Genomic DNA, 23,506 nt, shown 5'->3' with positions numbered 1-23,506 from the left:
ACACAAACTTGAAAAAAAAAAAAGCAACAACTGCTATTTGCAGTGCTGTACTATTATTCGGATGTATGTACTTGATTAAATTGTTTTAATAAGGTACATACAGGGTTCTTCCCGTTCGTCTCGTCCCACCCCTAGTGCTGATAATGTAGTGGGCTGGTCTGGACAGAAAATGCCAGGGCTGAATTTTTGTCCCAGTCCACCCCTGCCTGGAACGTGTCTATACGTTGACTTTGTATGGAAGTTGCGCCGCCCCTTCGCTTTTGCCGTGAACGCGCCATTACTTTAGTTTCACTATTCACATAAACGATGTGACGCAGTAAGCTGTGGCAAAGCTCTACCTCTTTCTGATCTGTCTGCCATAAGGACCCAAGCAGCTCAATCTTTACTTTCAGAACCTTTGTTAATGTTCTGTCTCGCTTCTAAACACTTCTCTGTTATTTGGTGAACACCTAAATCTCTTTATTCCCTCCTTTCCTTCCATTTGTTATTCTATATTTCCATTCAACACGGGCAGCACACGTTTCGTCACGGAAAAGATAAGGTACCGTTTCCTGAATTCATGTTTTCTTACCAGATGTATTCTAACTATATTCATTTATTCTTACTAAATTAATCTGTTTCCAGTCCAAGCTCATTGTATCCATGTTAGTGGTGTAAAATAGTTTTAATGAAGGAGTATGCGTCAGGACATCAGTAACTAGTTTTAACGTGTTGAGGGCGATTATATACGGATCCTTCCTTGTATTGTTTTATTCTGTAGGGAGGTCAGTTCGGTCAGAGTTTCATTGGTAACAGTTAAGAATTGATGGTTTGGAAGTGTCAGATCTAAAGGTAAATAAATAAGTCCATAATTAAATGAATGTGTGTGTGTGTGTGTGTGTGTGTGTGTGTGTGTGTGTGTGTGTGTGTGTGTGTGTGTGTGTGTGTGTGTGTGTGTGTGTGTGTGTGTGTGTGTGTGTGTGTGTGTGTGTGTGTGGGGACATAGAGAATGATTAGAATGTAGCTCTAGACAGAGAGAGTGATAGAGTTTGTGATCTTGACATAGGTTGAGATAGTGTGGAGTTCTAGACTGAGGGACAGATAGTGTGTGTATGTCAGACAGGAGGAGGATAGGAAGTCTTCACTGAAGTCATTTCATGTTTGGTACTTGGAGAATCCAGAGAAACAATATGGCATTGTGTTTGTGTCCAGGTCTCCAGTCTACTATGGATGAGGAGAGAGAGGAGGGGGCTCCTACCTCTAAAACCACTCTGTCTGGGAGACATGGCCGCCAGAGCAAAGCTAAGAGGTAAGAAGAGGATCTCTCTGTCTGTGACTGTTGTCCTTCTCAGAGCTCAGCACTGATATCTCAGGTGAGGATTTATCAGATATTATACAACTATATCTATCAGACATCCTTTAATCCTGGTTCTTGTTTTTCTAGAAGAGTCCAGAAGGAGAGAGCGGACTCCCCTGGACCCAGCGGTGTCTCCTTGAAGAGCGACTGGTCTATGGAACATCCTCCTGACCTTAAAGATGGACGTCCCTCCAGAGAGGAGAGGTAGGAGTTTCCAACAAACTAGTAGTTTTACTGACTGATATTTACAATCAGGAAATTTTTGTATTAAAAAGATACTGTGTGCGTGTGTGTGTGTGCGTGTGTGTGTGTGTGTGTGTGTGTGTGTGTGTGTGCACGCACGCTGTCTCCACAGGCGACTCCAGGAGAGGTCAAAGGTTACCAGTGCTCAGTCTATACAGCAGAATCAAGCAGAGCTGATCAAGGTGTGTAAATGAAACAAGACATTTGACTTCAGCTCTAAACAGGGGCGCCGTAAAGGGAGGAGGGGGGGGGGGGAATTCATCATAATCAAGTTAATATATTTCGAGTGAAAATGTTATCTAAAAAACGTAGCAATTTAAACAAACAAGGGGTTTGTTCCTCCATGTTTGGCTAACTGTTCAGTATAGTCTATATATTCCACCTCTCTCTCTTTATTGCATGGTTCAGTCTTGCGTGGATCCAGTTTTCAGTCTTCCACTCGGTCAGCTTACAAGCAGAACAGACGTCAGTCTATCAGAAACAGAAAGCTGAGAGGGAGGAAAAGGTCACTCAGTTTATGCAAATAAAGGTTTTTATTTATTTACCTTCCTTCCCTATCAGTCAAATAGTTCTTCATAAAACATGAAATTCATAAATATGAATCAATAAATGAGGGAGACCGGTGGATGACCCGGTAAGTCTGTTTATTTAGGCCTTCACTCATTTTCTTCTACTTATCAACTATACAGCCAGGGTAGGTCTGTGAATACTGACCCCTAGTGGTGAAAAGTAATAGCAGAGTATGAAGACAGTCTGTGTCTTTTCTGTCCCATTTTACTGAGGTGTTTAGAGCCAGAGTAACATTACTGATATCTGACAAACTTTGGGAACAAATTGACCAAAATGTAAAGCACCACTGAATTTCATGAATTTCTCAAGAGGAAAGCCTTTTGCCAGAACAGCAACAGTATTGAGAGATGCCACTCATGTATAGGGCTGGGATAAACGATTATTTTTTAAACGATTAATATAGAGATTATTTTTTTGATGCATCGATTAATGTAACGATTAATTATTTCAGTTCGATTCAATTATCGATTTTCTCCCCATTAATTGACTAATAGCAATTTATACATGTTGATTTACATATCTGAATGAAAAAAACATGAATTCCTTAACATTGTAATGCATGTTTATTGCCTTTAAATTCCAAAATAAAAGTGCAAAGTAATGCATTCTTAGAAGTCTACATTGCTCGGTCATCTGGAGCTGCTCTCGGGTGGGGCCTCTTCAGGTGCTGGTGAATTGCCGTGGTGCTAGAATGGAAAGCCGTCTCCATTTTGCAAAGACGACATATCACAGAATCGTTTCCTTTAACATTAAATAATTCCCATACATTAGAGGAATGAGTGCGTGGAGCCTTGCACTTATGAGAGTCTGAGGAGCCGCTCGCGTTGCTACTACGCTCCGGCGCCGCCATCTTTGTTTTGGGTTTTTTGAATCGACAAGCATTTTTCACGTCAACGTAATTTATGCGTCGACGTCAACGATGACGTTGACGCATTGTCCCAGCCTTACTCATGTACCTCTTACATCAATGGTCAATGACAGCAGGCTTAGTATTAGGTAATTAGCAGTACGCTACACTAGAGCTAGTCTATCTATCTATGGGTGGTCAAATGGATTTTCTAGGCTGGTGGGAGGTCTAGGTTGGAGGCCCAATATATTATTTGATAAGGCCCACAATCTCTAGTGGTGCCCCTGGCTCAACATGGGCAATAAAAGCATCTCTTGTGGAGCTCCAGTTTTCCCTCTATAGACCAGGGAGACGTTAATCTAGGACAGATGCTTCTGATGTCCTCAGTTAGTTCAAAGTAAAGTTCTCCTTGATGTTTGTTCTGTTCCAGAGGGCTGAGGAGAACGCACACGCTTTTCTAGACAAGGAGCTGAAGAAGCTCTGGAGGGATCTCTTCTCAAATTACCCACAATGCTCAGAGAGTCAGAGGGAGAAGGAGGAGGAGCTGGATGATAAGAACGAGGAGCAGAGGAGGCGCGCCATAGAGGGAGTGGTAGACATCACAAAGCTCTGCCTGATGGAGATGAACCAGGAGGAACTGGCCGACAAGCTGGGGAGTGGTAAGATACTCATATATAGGTTAAATGGTTTGATCCAGATATGTAGGGTCATTGTGGGGGTATCAGGTTGAATGGTTTGATCCAGATATGTAGGGTTATTGTGGGGGTATCAGCTTAAAGAATTTTAAACATTAAACTGCAGATCAACAGCAGAATAATTCAGTGAAAGAGATGCACCACTATCTTGTTATATCAGGTTAACAAGTCACTGATACCACTGATACTCAACAACGATAGCACTACTAATAAAGTTATAAGATCCATGTAAAGTAGAATTGTATAATACTTTTTTCTTTACACAAGTAATATTGCTTGGAAATATGAATGGTATGTTTCTTCTGGTTTGGGATATAGGAGCTGTTGCGGTCCAGTGGCAACATGAACTCAAGGCTCATCTGAAGAAGAAGTTCCACTGTGTGTTTGAGGGAATCGCTAGAGCCGGAGAGCAGAGACCTCTGAATGAGATCTACACAGAGCTCTTCATCACAGAGAGAGGCAGTGGAGAGGTCAACAAGGAACACGAGGTCAGACTGATTGAAAAGGCATCCAGGAAAACAGCCAATGAGGAAACACCAATCAGATGTGAAGACATCTTTAAACCTGGACAAGATAAAGCAATCAGAACAATAATGACAACCGGAGTGGCCGGCATTGGTAAAACTCTCTTAACCCACAAGTTCACTCTGGACTGGGCAGAAGGCAAAGCCAACCAAGACATAGACTTCGCATTTCTCCTCACTTTCAGAGAGCTGAATTTACTGAAAGGGAAAGAGTTTAGCTTACTGGAACTTCTTCATCAGTTTTCTGTTGAAACCAAAGAATCAGGAATCTACAGATACGACCATGACCAAGTAGTCTTCATCTTGGATGGTCTGGATGAGTGTCGACTTCCTCTGGACTTCCAGAACAACCCGATCTGGACTGATGTCACCGAGCCGACCTCAGTGGATGTGCTGCTGACAAACATCATCAGGGGAGTCCTGCTTCCCTCTGCCCGCATCTGGATAACCACACGCCCTGCCGCAGCCAATCAGATCCCTGCTGAGTGTGTTAACATGGTGACAGAGGTGAGAGGGTTCACAGACCCACAGAAGGAGGAGTACTTCAGGAAGAGATTCAGAGAGGGGACAATGGCCACCACAATCATCTCTCACGTCAAGAAATCTCGAAGCCTCCACATCATGTGTCACATCCCAGTCTTCTGTTGGATCACTGCTACAGTTCTAGTGGACTTCTTCAAAACATCCCAGAGAGGAGAAGAGGTGCCCAAGACCGTGACTCAGATGTACAGCCACTTCCTGAGGGTTCAGTCCATACAGGGGGACAGGAAGTATCATGGGCGAGCTGAAACCGATCCACAATGGAGTTCGGAGAGCAGGGAGATCATTGTTTCTCTGGGGAAACTGGCTTTTAACCAGCTGGAGAAAGGCCAGCTGATCTTCTACGAGGCAGACTTGGCAGAGTGTGACATCGATATCAGAGCAGCCTCAGTGTACTCAGGAGTGTTCACCCAGATCTTTAAAGAGGAGTGTGGACTGCACCAGGACAGGATGTTCTGCTTCGTCCATCTGAGCATCCAGGAGTTTCTGGCTGCCCTTTATGTCTTTCTGTCCTTCATCAACACTGGTGTCAACCTGCTCTCAGAAGAACATCCAACCTCCAGGGAAGCTGAACTCCTCCCCCTCTACCAGAGTGCTGTGGACAAGGCCTTACAGAGTGAGAACGGACACCTGGACTTGTTCCTCCGCTTCTTCCTGGGCCTCTCTCTAGAGACCAATCAGATGCTCCTACAAGGTCTGCTGGGACCAAGAGGAATTCAATTACTGGACAATCTAACAAAAAACGTTCCATCGGGGCTGACAGGAAGGAGGTCACAAATCAATAACCAAATAGTCCATTACATCAAGGAGAAGATAGGTGGAGATCTCTCTCAAGAGAGAAGCATCAATCTGTTCCACTGTCTGAATGAGCTGAATGACAGTTCTCTAGTGGAGGAGATCCAACAGTACCTGTCATCAGGAAGTCTCTCCACTGAATCTCTCTCCTCTGCTCAGTGGTCAGCTCTTGTCTTCATCGTACTGACATCAGAAGAGCAGCTGGACGTGTTTTACCTGAAGAAATACTCTGCTTCTGACGAGGGTCTTCTGGGGCTGCTGCCATTGGTCAAAGCCTCCAAAACATCTCTGTAGGTTCACTCTTGTATTAACAATACAGCACTATACATAATACTAGAATATAAAAGTTGTAGTAAATTCAGTTGTAGTGCACTAAGAACATGTATTGCAATGCACACAATACAATATATATAATACTAGAATACAAAAGTTACAATAACATACAACATATATCGGTAGGCATACTGATAACATGTTTTACGATACACACTATATACATAATTCTATAAAAGTAATATTATGATAGTTTTCTGTTATAGCATTTTTGTTAGTATCAACATTGTACACCTAATATGTAACTACCATTTAAAGATCTAATGTATAATCATTTGTTCAACTATCAGAAAAGTCTTATCAAACATTTAATCACGGTTCTCAACATGTTCTGTTTTTTTGTGTGAAGGCTGAACAGCTGTAAGCTGTCGGAGAGATGCTGTAAAGCTCTGGCCTCAGTTCTCAGCTCCAACTCCTCTAGTCTGAGAGAGCTGGACCTGAGTACCAATGATCTGCAGGATTCAGGAGTGAAGCTGCTCTCTGCTGGACTGGGGAGTCCACACTGTACACTGGAAACTCTCAGGTCAGTTTTACTAAGTGCAAACAGTTACACCACAACGTTCGGTTTCAGAATACTTTTAACTACTGTCCCCTGGTCTGAGAATCACACCTAAATGACGTCAAACTATATCAGATAATAACTCAGTACCTTTGATGACTACATGTATTAGAGTGGTGCCATTGGACATATTACACCTTGTTGTTTATGTTGGATGCGAAAATGAAAAGATGAAAAAGTAATCCCAAAGTTGCCATTTTCAATTATAAACACAAAATATAATGTAAGTGCGTTCCCACAATCCCCTGTTGACGGGTCAGTGGTAGTTAAACAAATGAAGTCACAGTATTTGCATCCATTAAAGTTTATCGTTCTAAATAAACCAGCAGCCAGACCAATGTAGACCCTGCCTTAGCTGAACCTCTGAAGCTAAGCAGGTGGGCTTGGTTAGTACTGGATGGGAGACCAACTGGGAACACTGAGCTGCTGCTGGAAGTGGTGTCGGAGGGTGGCCAGTAGGTGGCACTCTTCCCTCTGGCCAAAGCATAAATCCTGATGCCCCAGTGCAGTGACGGGGACACTGGGCTGTGGAAGGTGCCGTCCTTCAGAGGAGACGTATAACCGATGTCCTGACTCACTGAGGTTATTAAAGATCCCAGGACGCTTATCGCAAAAAGAGTAGGGGATTCCCCGGGTCCCGGCTAAAACTGACCAACCAGGCTCATTCAATCTGGCCCCCTATTCATCCCTCTGTTTAAATAGCTGATTCATTAATCCCCTCACTCTCCACCTCAAGCTGGTGTGTAATTGATTGATTGAAATGATTGAAATTCTTTATTGACACATGCACAAACGTAAGCATACAAATGAACAGGTCAAAAGGATAACACATAAAAGCCCATGGGCTTATTTTCATTGTGGTCCCTTGGTAGTGTAAGCATGTATTTACGTGTGTGTGTTAAAGGTAATGTACATGACAATGGGGTCAACAAAGTAAAATATGACATTCTAATCACACATTCACAATTCATGTGTGGTGAGCGTTCTGGCGCCGATTGGCTGCCGTGCATCACCCATGTGGATGCTACACATTGGTGATGGTTAGTGAGGTCCCCCCTTCACTGTAAAGCCCTATATGAAGTCAATGTAAGGTGACTTAAAGAGCCCATGCCATTAAAATCACATTTTTCCTATTGTTTGTTAAATAACATAGGTCTGAATAAGTTTGTGAGCTGTGGTAAGTTTGAAATCTATGCAGTTTGTCTGCTGAATGCAATAGGCAATGAAAGGAAAAAGGCAGAAGAAATGAGCCGATCTGGATAAGGTGACACTGTGAAGTAGCGTCAAATTATTATTCCTGGCCCTGCCCACTTGGTTGGTTCGTAACCACCCACAAGAATTCTAAAGGAGTCGTGATTGAGCTAGTGCTAAATGCTAATACGTGTACGGTAGTTGCTTAGTTCGTAGTAACAGGCTAGTTACAGGACGACATCGAAGTACATGAACTGCGACATGCTGCCTGCCGCCGGTTGCCGCGAGGCACCACCGCCGCGAAGCACCACCGCCCGGCAGCGGGCAGCCGGGCGGTGGTGCCTCGCGCCGGCAGCAGGCAGCAGGCAGCGAGCGGTTCTGTCTACTACAGATTGATGTGGAAGTGGAAGAACCAGACTGTAACGCAAGTGTTGTACACTTCCTTGTTATTTGGATAACCGTTCTGCTGTTGGTGTGATGGCGCATAACACGTCAGACTCTCGTCTCTGGTATTTCTACAACTAGACTTGTAGTGGGGGTTATCTCAGCCATGGTTGAGAATGAATTGGGGGAAAGGCTTAGACTCCCTGAAGTACATGAACCACGACATGGAGGAGAAAGGGATTGTTGGCCGCGGTCGTCTCCCGCCGGAGCCTCGCTGCCGATGGACCACCGCCTCGGCTTGAGGAGGCGGTGATTAGCGCTGACCGCTGCCGAGGCGGCGGGAAGCAGGGCTCAAGCGGGATACATTTGCGGCCAACAATCCCTTTCTCCTCCATGTCGTGGTTCATGTACTTCAGGGAGTCAAAGCCAAAGTTACTTTCCCCCAATTCATTCTCAACCATGGCTGAGATAACCCCCACTACGAGTCTCGTTGTAGAAATACCAGAGACGAGAGTCTGACGTGTTATGCGCCATCACACCAACAGCAGAACGGTTATCCAAATAACAAGGAAGTGTACAACACTTCCGTTACAGTCCTGGAGCTCTATATCTAAATAATATCATATCATGCATAGATATCTATATCAAATAATACATATTATCACGGCCAAAAGCTGTGTGCACGTCCAGACGATATAATGAATCACAAAGGACTTCGTCGGGTTCTCCGACGTCTCTGGTTCTTCCACTTCCACATCAATCTGAAGTAGACGCGGTCGTTAGAGATTCATAATAGCCTATCGTCTGGAGGCTCACACAGCTTTTGGCCGTGATAATATATATTATATATTATATGATATAGATATCTATGTATAATATGGGTTTCTAAGAGCCATTGCGATACATCCACCGTAAACAGAGCGCATGGTACCGTGGCTACAAGCTGCTCAGGGCCAGGTGATAATATATATTATATGATATAGATATCTATGTATAATATGGGTTTCTAAGAGCTATTGCGATACATCCACCGTAAACAGAGCGCATGGTACCGTGGCTACAAGCTGCTCAGGGCCAGGTGATAATATATATTATATGATATAGATATCTATTAGGGATGGGCACGAGTAGTAAATTCCAAACTCGAGTGATCGAAGGAATTCCTCGAGGATCAATCGAGTACTCGTTAAATCAAATCTATTTTTAGAATGCAACGCATCTGCAGCAGGAATAGGCCTGATGATGAACGGCAATATTACCAACCAAACATGTAATGCTTATTCTCCATCAAAACAGTCAGAGTTATCAGAGTATTCATTATTTATTTTTGCAAACGTTCAAAACACATTTTCCTTACAAAAATAAATATGCGTCTCACAATTTAAATCACGTCGAACCAAGGCCTGTAACAGTTTAAAAAAAACGAAACAAGTAGCCTAACCATTGCAAATAAATGCTTAAAGGCACCCAGTGCAACTTTCGAGGCTTAAAAATAAGCATTCAATTTCTAGTCTTTTTTACACGTAGTAAGTTTCAATAACTCCATACCATTACATACCGACATTTAAGCAGCAAAGATGAGACGTCGTTGTGTGGTGAGAACTGATACAAAATCGATAACAACAACAATGCCGCCATTTTCTTTATTTTTTGTAACCTACAATAAATAAAGCAGGCTTCCAGTCAATGGAAAAATGGCTTCTCCCCACCGGCGATTGTTGTTGTTTACGATTTTCTATCAGTTCTCACCACACAACGACGTCTCATCTTTGCTCCTTAAATGTCGATATGTAATGGTATGGAGTTATTGAAACTTACTACGTGTAAAAAAGACTAGAAATTGAATGTTTATTTTTCATTGAATGTTTACATAAAGTTGCACTGGGTGCCTTTAAAGCTGCAAATAAAACGGCAGCAAATGGACTATGGAAATACTCAGCGTTGTGATCTTCTCTACACGCCCGGGATTACAGCTGCGTCTTGCGGGATTACAGCTGCGTCTTGCGTCTTGCGATGGTGAAAATAGCCGACACACTTTCACTTTCACCGTTGCTGCGGGTCTGCTTTCCCGAACTCACCGTTGTGTTTCAGGAGCATATGTTGCCGCATAGTACTTTCTGGTAGCTCGATTTCACTTGGCATATTTTACATTTCACCTTATGATCTCCTATTTCTTTAAAGTATTTAAATTCTTCGCTGCGGTTTGCTTTAACCGCCATCTCTTAACTTTTTGAATTCTGGCGTGCCTGCACACGGCACGGAACGCGCCATGGAAATGGATGCATTTCATTAGGGGTCCAAGCCAACAGGTTGGATCCCTATTGTTTTTGTAAGGATTATTATACTTCACGCCTTGAAAGTGGGACTACAGCCCAAACCGTAAATGGTGCACACGCGCCAATTACATGACTAGAACCAGGTCCGGCACCGCTACTCAGATAATCAAATCCAGACATGCCGGCCACTAGGTGGCGCTATACCAAGGAATACGCGTTTGGGGCTATAACTCCCACACCGAACCTCATACAGTCAAAAACTTGTACCCACATATGCACTGGAGTCTGCTGCATCTTTTGGCCTAGGCCACGCCCATTTGCGTCTATGAATATTTTTCGCGAAAACCGCAAAACTGTTTTCTCGCTACTCCTCCCACATTTCTTGACCAATCAACACCAAACTTTGCACACGGCATCTTCAGACGCACACGCAAAGAAATCGTCGGGACAGTTTTTTGATCCGACCTTCGACAACGAAACGGTAGCATTTTGAATATTTGTTTATTAGCTACGTTTTACGTCGAAACGCAAAAATACCAAAATTAGACATCGGATCAAGTCCACATTTTAGATAAATGTCGGTGCTACCCTTAATGGCGTTCAATAAAAAAATCGGAAAATTTCACCATTAGGGGGTGCAATAAACGAGGAAATTGTATATCTTCGACAAAATCTCGCCGCGAAAACGCTACACTGACTTCTCGCTACTCCTACCACAGTCAAATCCTTTGTATCCACAGGTTCAGGGTAGCGTTTTGAACACATGCTTCGCGTTGTGCCGGCGAAATGCACATTTCTTGTCGCGTTGTGCCGGCGAAATGCACACTTCTTGGACCCCTGCATAACTGCTTGCAGTTCTAGTTTTCTTTGTGCCCACGTCATGCGTTAGTGGCGCCGACAGAAAATTGATGCATTTGCTTCAGAAAACTTTGTTTGTGTGTGTATATGCAAACTCGAGTTTGCCTGTCCACCAACCGAGTTCATTTGTAACGAGGAGTACTCGAGTAATCGATTCCTCACGCCCATCCCTAATATCTATGTATAATATGGGTTTCTACGAGCCATTGCGATACATCCACCGTAAACAGAGCGCAAGGTACTGTGGCTACAAGCTGCTCAGGGCCACACCCCCACCCCCCTCCTTGACCTGCCTTGACACGCCCACCGAAACAGCGCGTTTGGGGGAAGCTCAATGTGCGACTGGTTCGGAGTGGCTGTAACTCTGCACCACGGCTGAATTTCGGGGACGTCTTTCAATACTGTGTTTGTGGCCCACTAATACCTATATTAGCGCTATATGAATGTATAATTCATTTCAAGTTCATAAATGTATAATTTTCAGAGGAAAAACTCAACAATTTATTTTTTGTCTCCATGGCAATATAAGGTCATTGCTACGTCAACATTTTTTACAGATATACTTTATATATATTTTATCTTCAGAACTTCAATTGAAGACATAAAATACAGAAATAGGTCAAACAATTTAAGATTTAGAAATACAGAACAATATATGTAGAAATACAGAGCAACATAAAACAATTGAATATGAATAAATACAAAACAACATAAAACTATTGACTACGTAGAAATATAGAGCAACATAATAGGATTGAATATGTAGAAATAGAACAAAATAAAACTCTTGAATATGTAGAAATTAAAGCAACATAATTGAATATGTTGACATACAGGACAACATAAATTAATGCGTCGAAATACAGAACATAAAACGATTGAATATGTAGGAATGCAAAGCAACATAAAACTATTGACTATGTAGAAATACAGAACAGCATAATTGAAAATGTAGATATACAAAGCATCATAAAACGATGTAGGAAAACATAAACATAAAAAGATTGAATTATGTAGGAATACAGAGCATCATTCAAAAATTGAACATGTAGAAATACAGAATAATATAAATCTATTTAGTATGTAGGGATACAGAATAAGATCAAAGGTTTGAATATGTAGGTAAGCAAAGCCCCAGAGGGGTTTCATAGTCGTCCTTGTTTTGAAGCCCGGTAAAAGTGTCTGAAGCCAGGAAGGGCAAGTGCCCTTAGTGTTTTAGGTTTTTGTAAATGAGCTTGAGCACATTCATGATGATTGATCAAAATAAAAGGTTGAATTAATGAATCAATAGTCTCACAGAAGGAAGCATTGGGACTGATAGAGCGCTGAAGGCCCTCCTTGGCTCCACAGCCCTCTGCTTCGTTAGGTCTGACTCTGTTCACACAGAGTTCAGGATCCCTACGGCCATCAGGGGACTGCTGAAGGAAGTTTGAATGTCCACAGTCATCTCCTTGAGCTCACTCCCTGATCCCTGATAGCAGCGTGGAGAGCGGAGGCGCTAGCATCACTGGACGTCCTCCCCTCCAGTGTGGCCCCATGGCGGCCCTGTGCTGTTCGTTAGCTACACCATGTTTCTCCTGTGAGCTGGTTGGATCTTTTAAGCACCTTTTAATCTCACTTCCAAACATGTTCTTTTTTATTGTGTGCAGGCTGAATTCCTGTCATCTGTCAGAGCGATGCTGTGAAGCTCTGGCCTCAGCTCTCAGCTCCAACTCCTCTAGTCTGAGAGAGCTGGACCTGAGTTCCAATGATCTGAAGGATTCAGGAGTGAAGCTGCTCTCTGCTGGACTGGGGAGTCCCCACTGTACACTGGAAACTCTCAGGTCAGTTTTACTTAACGTGCAAACAGTTCCATATCAGGAGATTATTAAAAAACGACTACTGGCCCCTGGTTTGAGGATCATCCTAAATGCCGTCTAAATATATATTCTAATAACTCAGTACCTTTGCTGACCACGTTTATCAGGGTGGTGCCATTGGACATATTACACCTTGTTGTTTATGTGGGAAAATGAAAAGTTGAAAAGTTATCCAAGAGTTGCCATTGCATCTTTTCAATTATATAGGCAAAGTATAATAATAGTTCCCTTCCACAATCTCCTGTTAATGGGAGAGTGGGAGTTAAACGAATGAAGTCACAGTATTTGCATCAATCAAAGGTTATAGGTCTACCTAGAATTATTATATTTTGGCGAGCAGCACAGGAATGACCCAACGGGAGACCCGGTTTAAAGCAGTTACACAATACACCACACGACCCGAGAGTTGGCTTTATTTATTTTTAATATGTCTTAAATTGTTTGACGTTTAAAAAAAGTATAACATAACAAAGACTTCATGCGCATACAAAAAATATAAATTCTTGAGTTGTTCCAATGAAAATGATATTTTTGCGATCACGGCCGTGGTCACCGTGTCCGGGTGCCGCAAAGGATCCTGGGAGGCCCGGGGGGAGCGTCACCGCCACCAAGGGATCTTGGCTAACGAGGGCTCCAGGGGTGCTCGTAGGGTGCTAAGAGCATCGTTACTATAGCCTCAGTGGAGTCACCTGCTGGACATTCTGTGGTATTGGATGTGTTTTATTAAAACACATCCAATACCACAGAATGTACAGCTGGCACCATTTCGCAATACCTCCTAAACAGTGGTTACCGCCAATATATTACGCATAGACTACTGTAAGATTTAAAAAGCAAAGACCGAGACAGAGTCAACAACAACATAATTTATTGCAGCAATTTAAAATTCCAAAAATAAATGCGCAGCCGAAATGTACCGATCAAACGCCACGTCCCAAGGTAACCCTCAAGGCATATAATAAATTCAAATGATTCCATTCGTCTTGTGTGGGAGGTCGCTTTCGAGCTGCACTTGCTGTCTCCCTCTGATTTTAATTCAACCATCGTGGTTGGTCCTCGTATTGATTAATGACAGAAGACATACTATACATGAATCATGCTGAGACCAGCGGGTGTCTGAGAATTTCTGCAGGCGTTTGTTGTTGCGATTGTTTGCCATAAAGCAGTGAAGGCGCTTCGGTGAGGCTGTGTTGAAGTTCATTATTAATTGGACCGTGTCTAGACAGTTACGAACATGCCTGACCTTAGTGGAGTGCACAATCGAGAGCGTGGTTTCTGCAGTGAACGTAGGCTGCTGCGGGAAACTGTGCTGCAATGCGTGCCTGAATGCTGCGCGCTTTCCCGCTTACATTACCAGCACCATCATAAGGCGTATTTACACTGCCAAATATGCCGTCTTATGCACGCCTTTTTCGCGGCACGATCCACGCGTTAACACTACCCGAGGTAAATTAACTGCTTGAGCTAGCACCCCAATTTAGTTAATTTAGTCAGCAAAATAAAGAATATGTTGGCGTTTTTGCACTTTAAAATAGTTAATCGCGTTTGTAGCCTACACTGACGTGAACTCATTTTTACATGCGGGTGACTTCGTTCATAAAAAAAAAATAATATTCGGGAGTATGCAAATTATTCTAAGGAGTTCAAAACTCTGTGCGCAGCCCCGCCTTCTCCAGTGAACCAAGAAAGCCCGCGCCGTGACGAACGGGGGATTTGACCCCCTCGGGTTTACACAGGAAACTTGAGATAAGACGGTGAAATCGCCGGGCGTGCCAAGCTGCGACCAAACCAGCTTGGCAGTGTAAAGAGGCCTATACATCATCCTGCCCAACAATATGGGCAGGATCTAGACCAAGCTCTTCTAATCGGGTCAGCAATAGCCGTGTTTCAATGCCCAGCCTCTGCCTTTGACTGATAATGAATGAATGGAACGTTGCATTTGTAATGTTTACACCAAAGATTCTAGACTAGAGAGTGCGCGCCAATCCATGAAACCTTTTAAGGAATCAGATAAAGTCTGCTCTTTATGTGCTAAGAAATTAGCACATTATGATAAATGTAGTTGTCACACAAGCTGTTTTAGATTTTTGTAAGATGGAATTGTTTCAGGGGGGAAAATGCCTCGAAAACATATGTACGCACAGTGCGTTCAAGATTAGGACTGACAAAGCATATGTCAGCCCAGGCCTAATCAAATGGGTTTTAATATCTTCAGTGTACGTATTATTGTAGTCTATTCTTTTCGTAGGATACTCTGCTGTATGCCTTGATGGGGACATATTTGAACCCTTTTTTACCCTATTTTCCTGGGACATTCCTGCGTCTCCCCCTCCTACAGAGCCCATTCCAGCACCGTGTCAGTGGACCGATACAAGCCTACAAACGTCGTTAGAGCAGAGCACGCGCGTTCATGTTAAGAGGAGTTTCAGGAAACGCTCCAAAGAAATTTACGAAGGTTCGCAAGATCCTTCTTGAGAATGATCGTACGAGCTTGGATCCATCGTTATCGAGAAACGGGGCCCAGGTTTAAAGCAGTTACACAATGCACGCAAGACCCAGAGAGTTGCCTTTTGTTTTACACACACACACACACAGACACACACACACACACACACACACACACACACACACACACACACACACACACACACACACACACACACACACACACACACACACACACACACACACACACACACTCTCATACTCACACACACGACTCCCATGGTGGCGGTGCCGCTTCCCCCCGAGGCTCCCAGGATCCTTTGCGGCACCCGGACACGGTGACCACGGCCGTGATCACCACAATATAATTAACAGTAGAATAATGTATCATCATTTTTATATAACTATCAGAAAAGAAAAGTTTCTGATAGCTAAGGCTGGGGGTAAACGATTATTTATCAAACGATTAATCGGGCGATTATTTTATCGATTAGTCGACTAATCTAATGACCAATTGGACGTTTTTTTATTTATTTTTTTCTGTTGCTCGATTAATAAAAAACATAATGTAGGCCTATCTCAAATAAATACCAAAAAATTCTTAATAATATACTTTATTTAATACGGAACCCGTAAAGGGACATGAAAAAAATGTGTGCGCATACTCTCTTGCGCGATCCGCCTCCAACTACAAGTTACATCTTTCCTGCTGTCGGCTCCCAGACCGAGGAGCACAGGTGATACGTTCCCTCCAGGTCCGATGCGCTCTCGGGGGCATGACCCTTCACTTTGACCGACAGTGAGTCTGCTTATAGGTCGGAATATGATGGAATGAAGCGGCCACCGATTCTTGACAGGCTGGGTATTTTATTCTTTCACACAACCGGACTCGTTCATGACTTCACTAGACTGACACGCACGCTATCGCTCGCTCTCCTCGCTCGTCCACCTACTCGCTGACGACACACACACACACACACACACACACACACACTGCCAGTGATATGCGCACGATGTTTTCCCATGCTCATGAGATACTTTCTCGTGCGCACGAGATACTTTCTCATGCGCACGAGATACTTTCTCGTTTGAGATGCTCCAACATTGCTGTCGTGCTCTTGTGATATGCCAACTCCATTTGGCAAAGAGTGCAAATCACAACACCTTTCCGTTTAGGACTTAACTTGAAGTATTTCCATACCTTTGATGATTTCGTGCGCGGACATTTTCCTTTATTGTGACTTTCGTCCATTTCTCCGTCGAAAATCGTCGACGGAGAAATTTGGCGTCGACGAATTTTTGACGTCGACACGTCGACGTCATCGACGCATCGCTACAGCCAGGGCCGGCGCTGGCCGTTTCGGAGCCCTAGGCGACTCGAAATCAACTTGCGCCCTGGACAGGGGGGGGGGGGGGGGGGGGTGCTACGCTAACGGTTTCGGGCCGCCCTGACAATTGCTCCCGCGCCCCCTCGCTTCTCCGTTCGCGTCGTATATTTTAATTGATATATTTTTTAATTAAGGGCGCCACCAGAGGGCGCCCCCAACGCATTTGTCGCCCTAGGCGGTCGCCTAGCTCGCCTATGCCGATCGCCGGCCCTGGCTACAGCTCTACTGATAGCTAACTATCAGAAAAGTCGTCTAAAACATTAAATCAGGGTTCCTAACATGTTCTGTTTATTGTGTGCAGGCTGATTGGCTGTCATCTGTCAGAGCGATGCTGTGAAGCTCTGGACTCAATCCTCAGCTCCAACTCCTCTAGTCTGAGAGAGCTGGACCTGAGTAACAATGATCTGCAGGATTCAGGAGTGAAGCTGCTCTCTGCTGGACTGGGGAGTCCACACTGTACACTGGAAACTCTCAGGTCAGTTTTACTCAATGTGCAAACCTTTACAGCACAAGAGTCTTTATAAAAGAAAAGTAACAAAAAAACGTAAATAAAGACATTTAATGTAGAATGTACAGTTTACTATTTTTTATTATTATTATTCTACCTATTCACATGTAGTCAGGCTTTTTTTTAAAGCTTATTATTAGAATTTAAACATAAAAAAAATTAACATTGGCGTAACTTCTCTTTCAATTACGGAAAATGTTAAAGACATAAACACAGTAACATGGTCTTTTATTTTGTGTGTGAAGGCTGACTGGCTGTCATCTGTCAGAGAGATGCTGTGAAGCTCTGGCCTCAGTTCTCAGCTCCAACTCCTCTAGTCTGAGAGAGCTGGACCTGAGTAACAATGATCTGCAGGATTCAGGAGTGAAGCTGCTCTCTGCTGGACTGGGGAGTCCACACTGTACACTGGAAACCCTCAGGTCAGGGTTAGGGTTAAATGTGTCTTTGGGTTTGTTTAATAGTAAGGGATAATCCAGGACTAGGTGGGCTGTGATCTAAAAGAACAGACGACACGTGTCTAAAGCCCAGTTCAGACCAAAGATTAGCCTCGCAACGACTTGCAACTCGCAACTCCTTCCAACTCCTTGCGACGAGACGGGCTGCAACGTTCTAAACATGGGGCAGTTCAAAGTGCTGTACCGGGCGGCGACGTCAGGTGGTTTCCCTAGCAACTGTGAACGCTCTGGCACAGCTGAGAGCCGCAACAGCATCAGCATCACGCTAAAAAGTAGCCTAACTTAGGTTTGCGATTAGGTTGCTTGAGCTTGCACCCCAATTTAGCCTCCCGGACCCTACACACACATTGGCGGTTTATTGGGTTTCATTCTGATGTAAATGCGACGGCTTCGCGGTTCCGGGGGACGACGACAACGCAGCGATATCATCATGAGCAGTTCTAACTTTGTAGAGAGATTTCTATTTGCAAAAACTGTTGGTTTATTTTTATTGATCCCCTTCGAGAATTTGTGTGCAAATGGGGGGGGACTAGGCTATATTCTCGCCTTCCTACTTTGTAAAGCGCATTGTAGGCCTGTTGCTTTTGGGCCGATACTGCGCCCATTCCTTGATTCGTTCTGCCGCAGCACTCCAAACAATTAATTTTATTCCAATGTTCGTCAAATCCACTCCAATAGTGGTCCTGCATTGAGTTGAAATCCAACTCTAATGAATATATGGTCCAGTTTTAAGTTTCAAGAATATTTATACATTCCCAGGGCATGTTAAATGAGTGCATGCCATGCCACTCATAACACACTTGTAAAATGCAGTCGTCAATTGATGGAATGGGTTATTTCATACATCATCACAAACAAAATTTGGATTTAATCAAATAAATTACAGATAAATAATACTGAAATGGCCACTTTTTGGTTGAAAACATTTGAAGGAAATAATTACGATCCGCAATGTTGACCTGAAGTTAGGGTTAGGGTCACGCTGCTGCAACTCTTCCCCTGCGACGTTCCAAAACAGCCTCGTTGCGAGGCGAATCTTTGGTCTGAACTGGGCTTAAGATCCCCATCAGATTCAGCATCATTATTCATTTGTAGGCTGGGGTCAACATGTCAGAGCACAGATGGGAGGAGGGAGGCCAAGAGGCCAGAGGAGGAACAGAACTTTAGAGGACGAGGATTTTAGGAAGATACCCTTTTTTTGAAGGGTTGTTTATTTTTGCAGTCTTGTTAGCTGCTAGTGTGTCATTAGTTAACAGGTTATTCTAGCTGACAGAACACTGGCCAGCTGATGTGAGGGCGAGGGGTTGCTATACTGTTAACTGCTAGCATGTTATGTATGTTATATGTCATGTAACTCTGGCCAGCTCATGTGAGGGTTAGGGTTAGGGGTTGCTGTCTGTATGTTATGGATGTTATGTGTTATATGTTTTGTAACTCTGAGGAGTTGCCATTAGTGTAGACATGAGGCTCGGTGATGGTGGCTCTAGACGGGCTGTGATCTGAATTAAATCATAAAGCTTTAAGTTGTCCATCATATGGAATTAATACTTTATTAATCTGTTTACTTCAGTAAGAAATATTCTCATTGAGATAGAATAAATAAAGGTGTGTGTGTGTGTGTGTGTGTGTGTGTGTGTGTGTGTAGGTTGTCTGGCTGCCTGGTCACACAGGAAGGCTGTGCTTCTCTGGCTTCAGCTCTGAGCTCCAACCCTTCCCATCTGAGAGAGCTGGACCTGAGCCACAATCACCCAGGAGACTCAGGAGCTGCGCTGCTCTCTGCTGGACTGGAGGATCCACAATGGAGACTGGACACTCTCAGGTATGGAGAGGACAGCTCACCATTCAGAGAAAATGCCTCCTACAAGGATTCAACCCTCTGCTAGATGAAGTGGTTTGAAAAGGCAGCTGTAACTTATGTTGTGTAGAAAGTGATGAGACGGCAGATGATGAAGGTGAATGTTTCATGCTGCTCTCACTTTGTTTCCCCCCCCAGTGTGGAGCACAGTGGAGTGTGGAGACTGAAACCAGCTCTAAAGAAGTGTAAGTGTCTGTTTGATTCATCACAACGCACACTGACTATTGAGAGGGAAAGTCCATCCACACACGTCTGTTCATTCAGATATCTGGGAATGAAGCTGATGACTGACATCATGTATCTTACATATATAAACATTAACATAATTGATGTGATTATATCAGGAGTGATGATTTTACAACATTGGACATTACACCATAATAATCAGGATACTGTTAATCATAATTACATGTCTATTTTATATTCAAAAACTATTAAATTAAACTATCATCTTGTCATTATTATAATAATTATAATATTGTTTTAATTCCTGTCATTACATTAGCTATGGCACATAATAATCATATTAACATGTTTTGAATGATGCATGTGTTTCACCTTAGATTTCAATTAGAGCTGGTGATGCTGTTTATTTAATAATGATGACGATGATGATGATGATAATTATAATTAATAATATTGGTTTAGCAGCCTAATCATGTTTCTCCCGTCAGATGCCTGTGAACTCACACTGGACCCAAACACAGCCCAGAGACGACTCTCTCTGTCTGAGGACAGCAGGAAGGTGACGCGGGTTGAAGAGGACCAGTCGTACCCGGATCACCCAGAGAGGTTTGACAGCTGGGAGCAGGTGTTGTTTAGAGAGGGTCTGCCTGGCCGCTGCTACTGGGAGGTAGAGTGGGGAGGACGGGTTTATATAGGAGTGGCATACAGAGGAATGAAAAGGAGAGGAGGGGGTACTGACAGCCTGCTTGGATTGAGCAACAAGTCCTGGAGTCTTGTTTGTTATGACGACGATGATGGTCTCTACACTGCCTTTCACAACAGTAGTTCAACAGCCCTACGTCTCCCCCCCCCTCACTCTAACAGAGTAGGAGTGTATCTGGACCGGCCTGCTGGCTCTCTGTCCTTCTACAGAGTGTCCCCAGGAGGAGGGGGGTCCTCAGACACACTGACACACATCCACACCTTCCAGGCCTCCTTCACCCAGGAGGTCCTCCTCGCTGGGTTTAGGTTGTATAAGAGTGGTTCCTCAGCGTCTCTGTGAGTGTCCATTGTAGACACACAAACACACACATGTAGACAGTCATAAACACACCCAAACCAACAATCACATATGTACATAGAAATTAACACACACGCACACACAAACAAACACATCGTTCATGACTCTATAAACAAACACACACACAAGCACACACAAACAAACACATCGCACTCTATAAACACACACACACACACACACACACACACTTACACAGACTTATTTACACACACACACACACACACACACACACACACACACACACACACACACACACACACACACACACACACACACACACACACACACACACACACACACACACACACACACACACACACACACACACACACACACACACACACACAGACTTATTTACACAGACATGCACTCACACACACACATCGTTCATGGATCTAAACCCACAGCAGGTCTGTGTTCCGGTGGTAAGCAGCAGGTAACATCAGTGTCTCTCGTGGTTCATCTCTCAGCCCTCTCTGTGTTCAGCTGGGCTGCTGAGCGTCAGATTAGAGGGGGCCGCTTGGGTCTGGGGGGTCCACACAGTCCTGACGTTGTTGAGGACCAGCTGTTAGGGGGACGTTTGAATACCTGTGGACCCATGGACGTACCTGTAGTGCATCGGGTTGTTGAGCAGCAGCTGTTGGTGCTCTGAGGGGTCAACCCGTTCAGTGGAAGTACAACACTTTGTGTTTGATTTAAATACTCCACTGAACTCCAAATGCTGCATTTTATTGGGCTTCTGGAAGGTTCAGCATAAACCATGAAAGGAAGATCTTCCTTTGGGTTAAGCAGGTTGTACAAAGATTTACTTTCTGATGTAAAATGTGTTTTAAATGTTGTTTGATGGAGCCTTTTTTTGCTACAATATTTGCTATATTTTCAACATCGTAATAAAGGAATTTGATATCAGTTTTTATTTTTGCCATGTCTGACATGGAACGTGATTTAATGCAGATTGAACAACATAATCATAAATTAATATAAGTGGTCTATGGGAAAGGGTAACAATGTCCATGTTGTGAATGACTTTAAACGGAAGATCGATTATTTGTGTTCTGTTGGGAACAAGTCAACATCTTTTAAAAGCTTACGATTATGGATAAACTGACTATGTTATGCTGTCTTTTGTTCTTGTTAGTTACTATTTTATTTTGCTTGTTTACTATATTTACTTGTATTTTTATTTTTGTAACATCATCTTGTAGTTGTTTTTGTTTTATTTTGTCTTTTTATTGTATTTTATTTCTTTACCTTAGCTTATATTAATTTTAGGTGGGCATCATTTATAAGCCCTTTGGGATTTCTTTTGTCCCACCCGTGCACTTTTGTATGTCTATGTTCATCTTTTTGCCACTTTAATCTTGTTTATCTGCACAAATAAAACTAAACTAAACATGTGCTGTTATTAAAGGTACCCGTTTATGATTTGCAATTGTAACTCAGTAGATCAACTGAACGTTCTCGTGTGTTCAGATGATTCTTCCTGTTGAGTTGAAATCCTTCAAGTCTTCTGGAGACGTTTCTTCCAGCACAACAGTGGAGTCCCCATTCAACCCTTCATCAGCGTGTATAGGGAGGATATTACCCAAAAAGTGAGTAATCTAGTGAACTATACACACATAAGCTCACATACACATATGCACACACACATTAGAGTTACAATTATTTTTATTGATTTAATCTAGAAAACTGAAGTTTTTTCCTTCATGAAACATAGAAAATATAACTGTCATCAGAGTTAGTGAGGAGCTTCTACTGCTAACCCTCCAACGGGTTTCAGGACATGGGTTTAACTTATCTAAATCATTTGTAATTCAAGTTATGCAAGGGCGCACCATCAGTGAGGATTAATTCAACACCAGTGGGACACCAGTGAGACACCAGTGGGACACCAGTGGGACACCAGTGGGACACCAGTGGGACACCAGTGGGACACCAGTGGGACATTCTGCCATTCTCCCAGAACAAACAAAGGACTGAGGCCTCCTCAGTGCTGCCCCTGCTGGCCGGACCTCCACACTGCAGTCATGTCCAGTAGATAGGCGATAGCCCAGAGCAGCGGGCCGCGCCCTCACTCTCACCGCTCCACTGATCCTCACTTCCTGAGAGGGTCCTAATTTGTCCAGGAGGGTGGGGGGGTGTTAACTGGAAAAGGTTCCCTGTGTGTATTGCTCCATGGTTGTTTGCACATCTAGTGCAAGCAACCGCTATTTTTCAAAACCTTGGTACCGGCCAGGGTCTTATCAAGCTAAATGTGAGTTGAGTAGCAACTAGCCTTGAATTAGCCTCAGAGGTAATAACCGTGTGTGTGTGTGTGCACGTGTGTGTTTGTGTGCACGTGTGAGTACAGTTTAAACCAGTTATTCTCTTCAGTTTATCCTTTTTAGTCTGTTTTGCTTCTCTTAACTCAGAAAATTGTTCTTTGTCCTTTAAAGTAAAAGTGTTTCCTATAAGCTTTTTTTTCCAGTTGTATTTTGATACTCGAGTCACGGGATTTCACCACAGACGATACAAAGTACAGCATTACAAGCGACTGGGCGGCGCAACTCCATACAAAGTCACAGGCACCTGGAACGCGTCTACGTTGTCCCAAGTTTCA

The 23,506-nt window shown here is 43.5% G+C and overlaps 1 protein-coding gene and 2 long non-coding RNA genes across 9 annotated transcripts; 2 read left to right on the top strand and 1 right to left on the bottom strand.

Moving 5' to 3' along the window:
- Nucleotides 1–249: 249 nt before the first annotated feature.
- LOC132464273 (uncharacterized) lies at nucleotides 250–22,971 on the top strand. The gene is made up of 3 exons (XR_009527222.1): nucleotides 250–541; nucleotides 1,192–1,288; nucleotides 22,957–22,971. It is a non-coding gene; the product is annotated as an uncharacterized LOC132464273 (long non-coding RNA).
- On the top strand, nucleotides 1,409–21,246 carry LOC132464271 (NACHT, LRR and PYD domains-containing protein 12-like). Of its 7 annotated transcripts, XM_060060552.1 has the most exons (11): nucleotides 1,409–1,540; nucleotides 1,692–1,761; nucleotides 3,427–3,655; nucleotides 4,010–5,840; nucleotides 6,233–6,406; nucleotides 12,801–12,974; nucleotides 17,145–17,318; nucleotides 17,597–17,770; nucleotides 19,452–19,625; nucleotides 19,800–19,846; nucleotides 20,336–21,246. In XM_060060552.1, exons 1-11 carry the CDS (start codon nucleotides 1,491–1,493, stop codon nucleotides 20,887–20,889), a joined length of 3,651 nt encoding a protein of 1,216 aa, XP_059916535.1. In that variant the 5' UTR covers nucleotides 1,409–1,490; the 3' UTR covers nucleotides 20,890–21,246. The 7 variants fall into 7 exon arrangements, with proteins under 7 accessions (XP_059916535.1, XP_059916537.1, XP_059916539.1 ...); XM_060060554.1 differs by lacking the exon at nucleotides 12,801–12,974; XM_060060553.1 differs by lacking the exon at nucleotides 17,597–17,770 and having other exon boundaries at nucleotides 1,410–1,540.
- LOC132464272 (uncharacterized) lies at nucleotides 21,222–21,741 on the bottom strand. Its single transcript, XR_009527221.1, has 2 exons — nucleotides 21,611–21,741; nucleotides 21,222–21,433 (listed from the first exon to the last, which is right to left on the bottom strand). It is a non-coding gene; the product is annotated as an uncharacterized LOC132464272 (long non-coding RNA).
- Nucleotides 22,972–23,506: the final 535 nt, after the last annotated feature.

The sequence above is a fragment of the Gadus macrocephalus genome, chromosome 9 (genome assembly GCF_031168955.1).
Source record: "Gadus macrocephalus chromosome 9, ASM3116895v1".
Lineage (NCBI taxonomy): Eukaryota > Metazoa > Chordata > Actinopteri > Gadiformes > Gadidae > Gadus > Gadus macrocephalus.
This window is presented reverse-complemented; position numbering and strand designations above follow the sequence as displayed.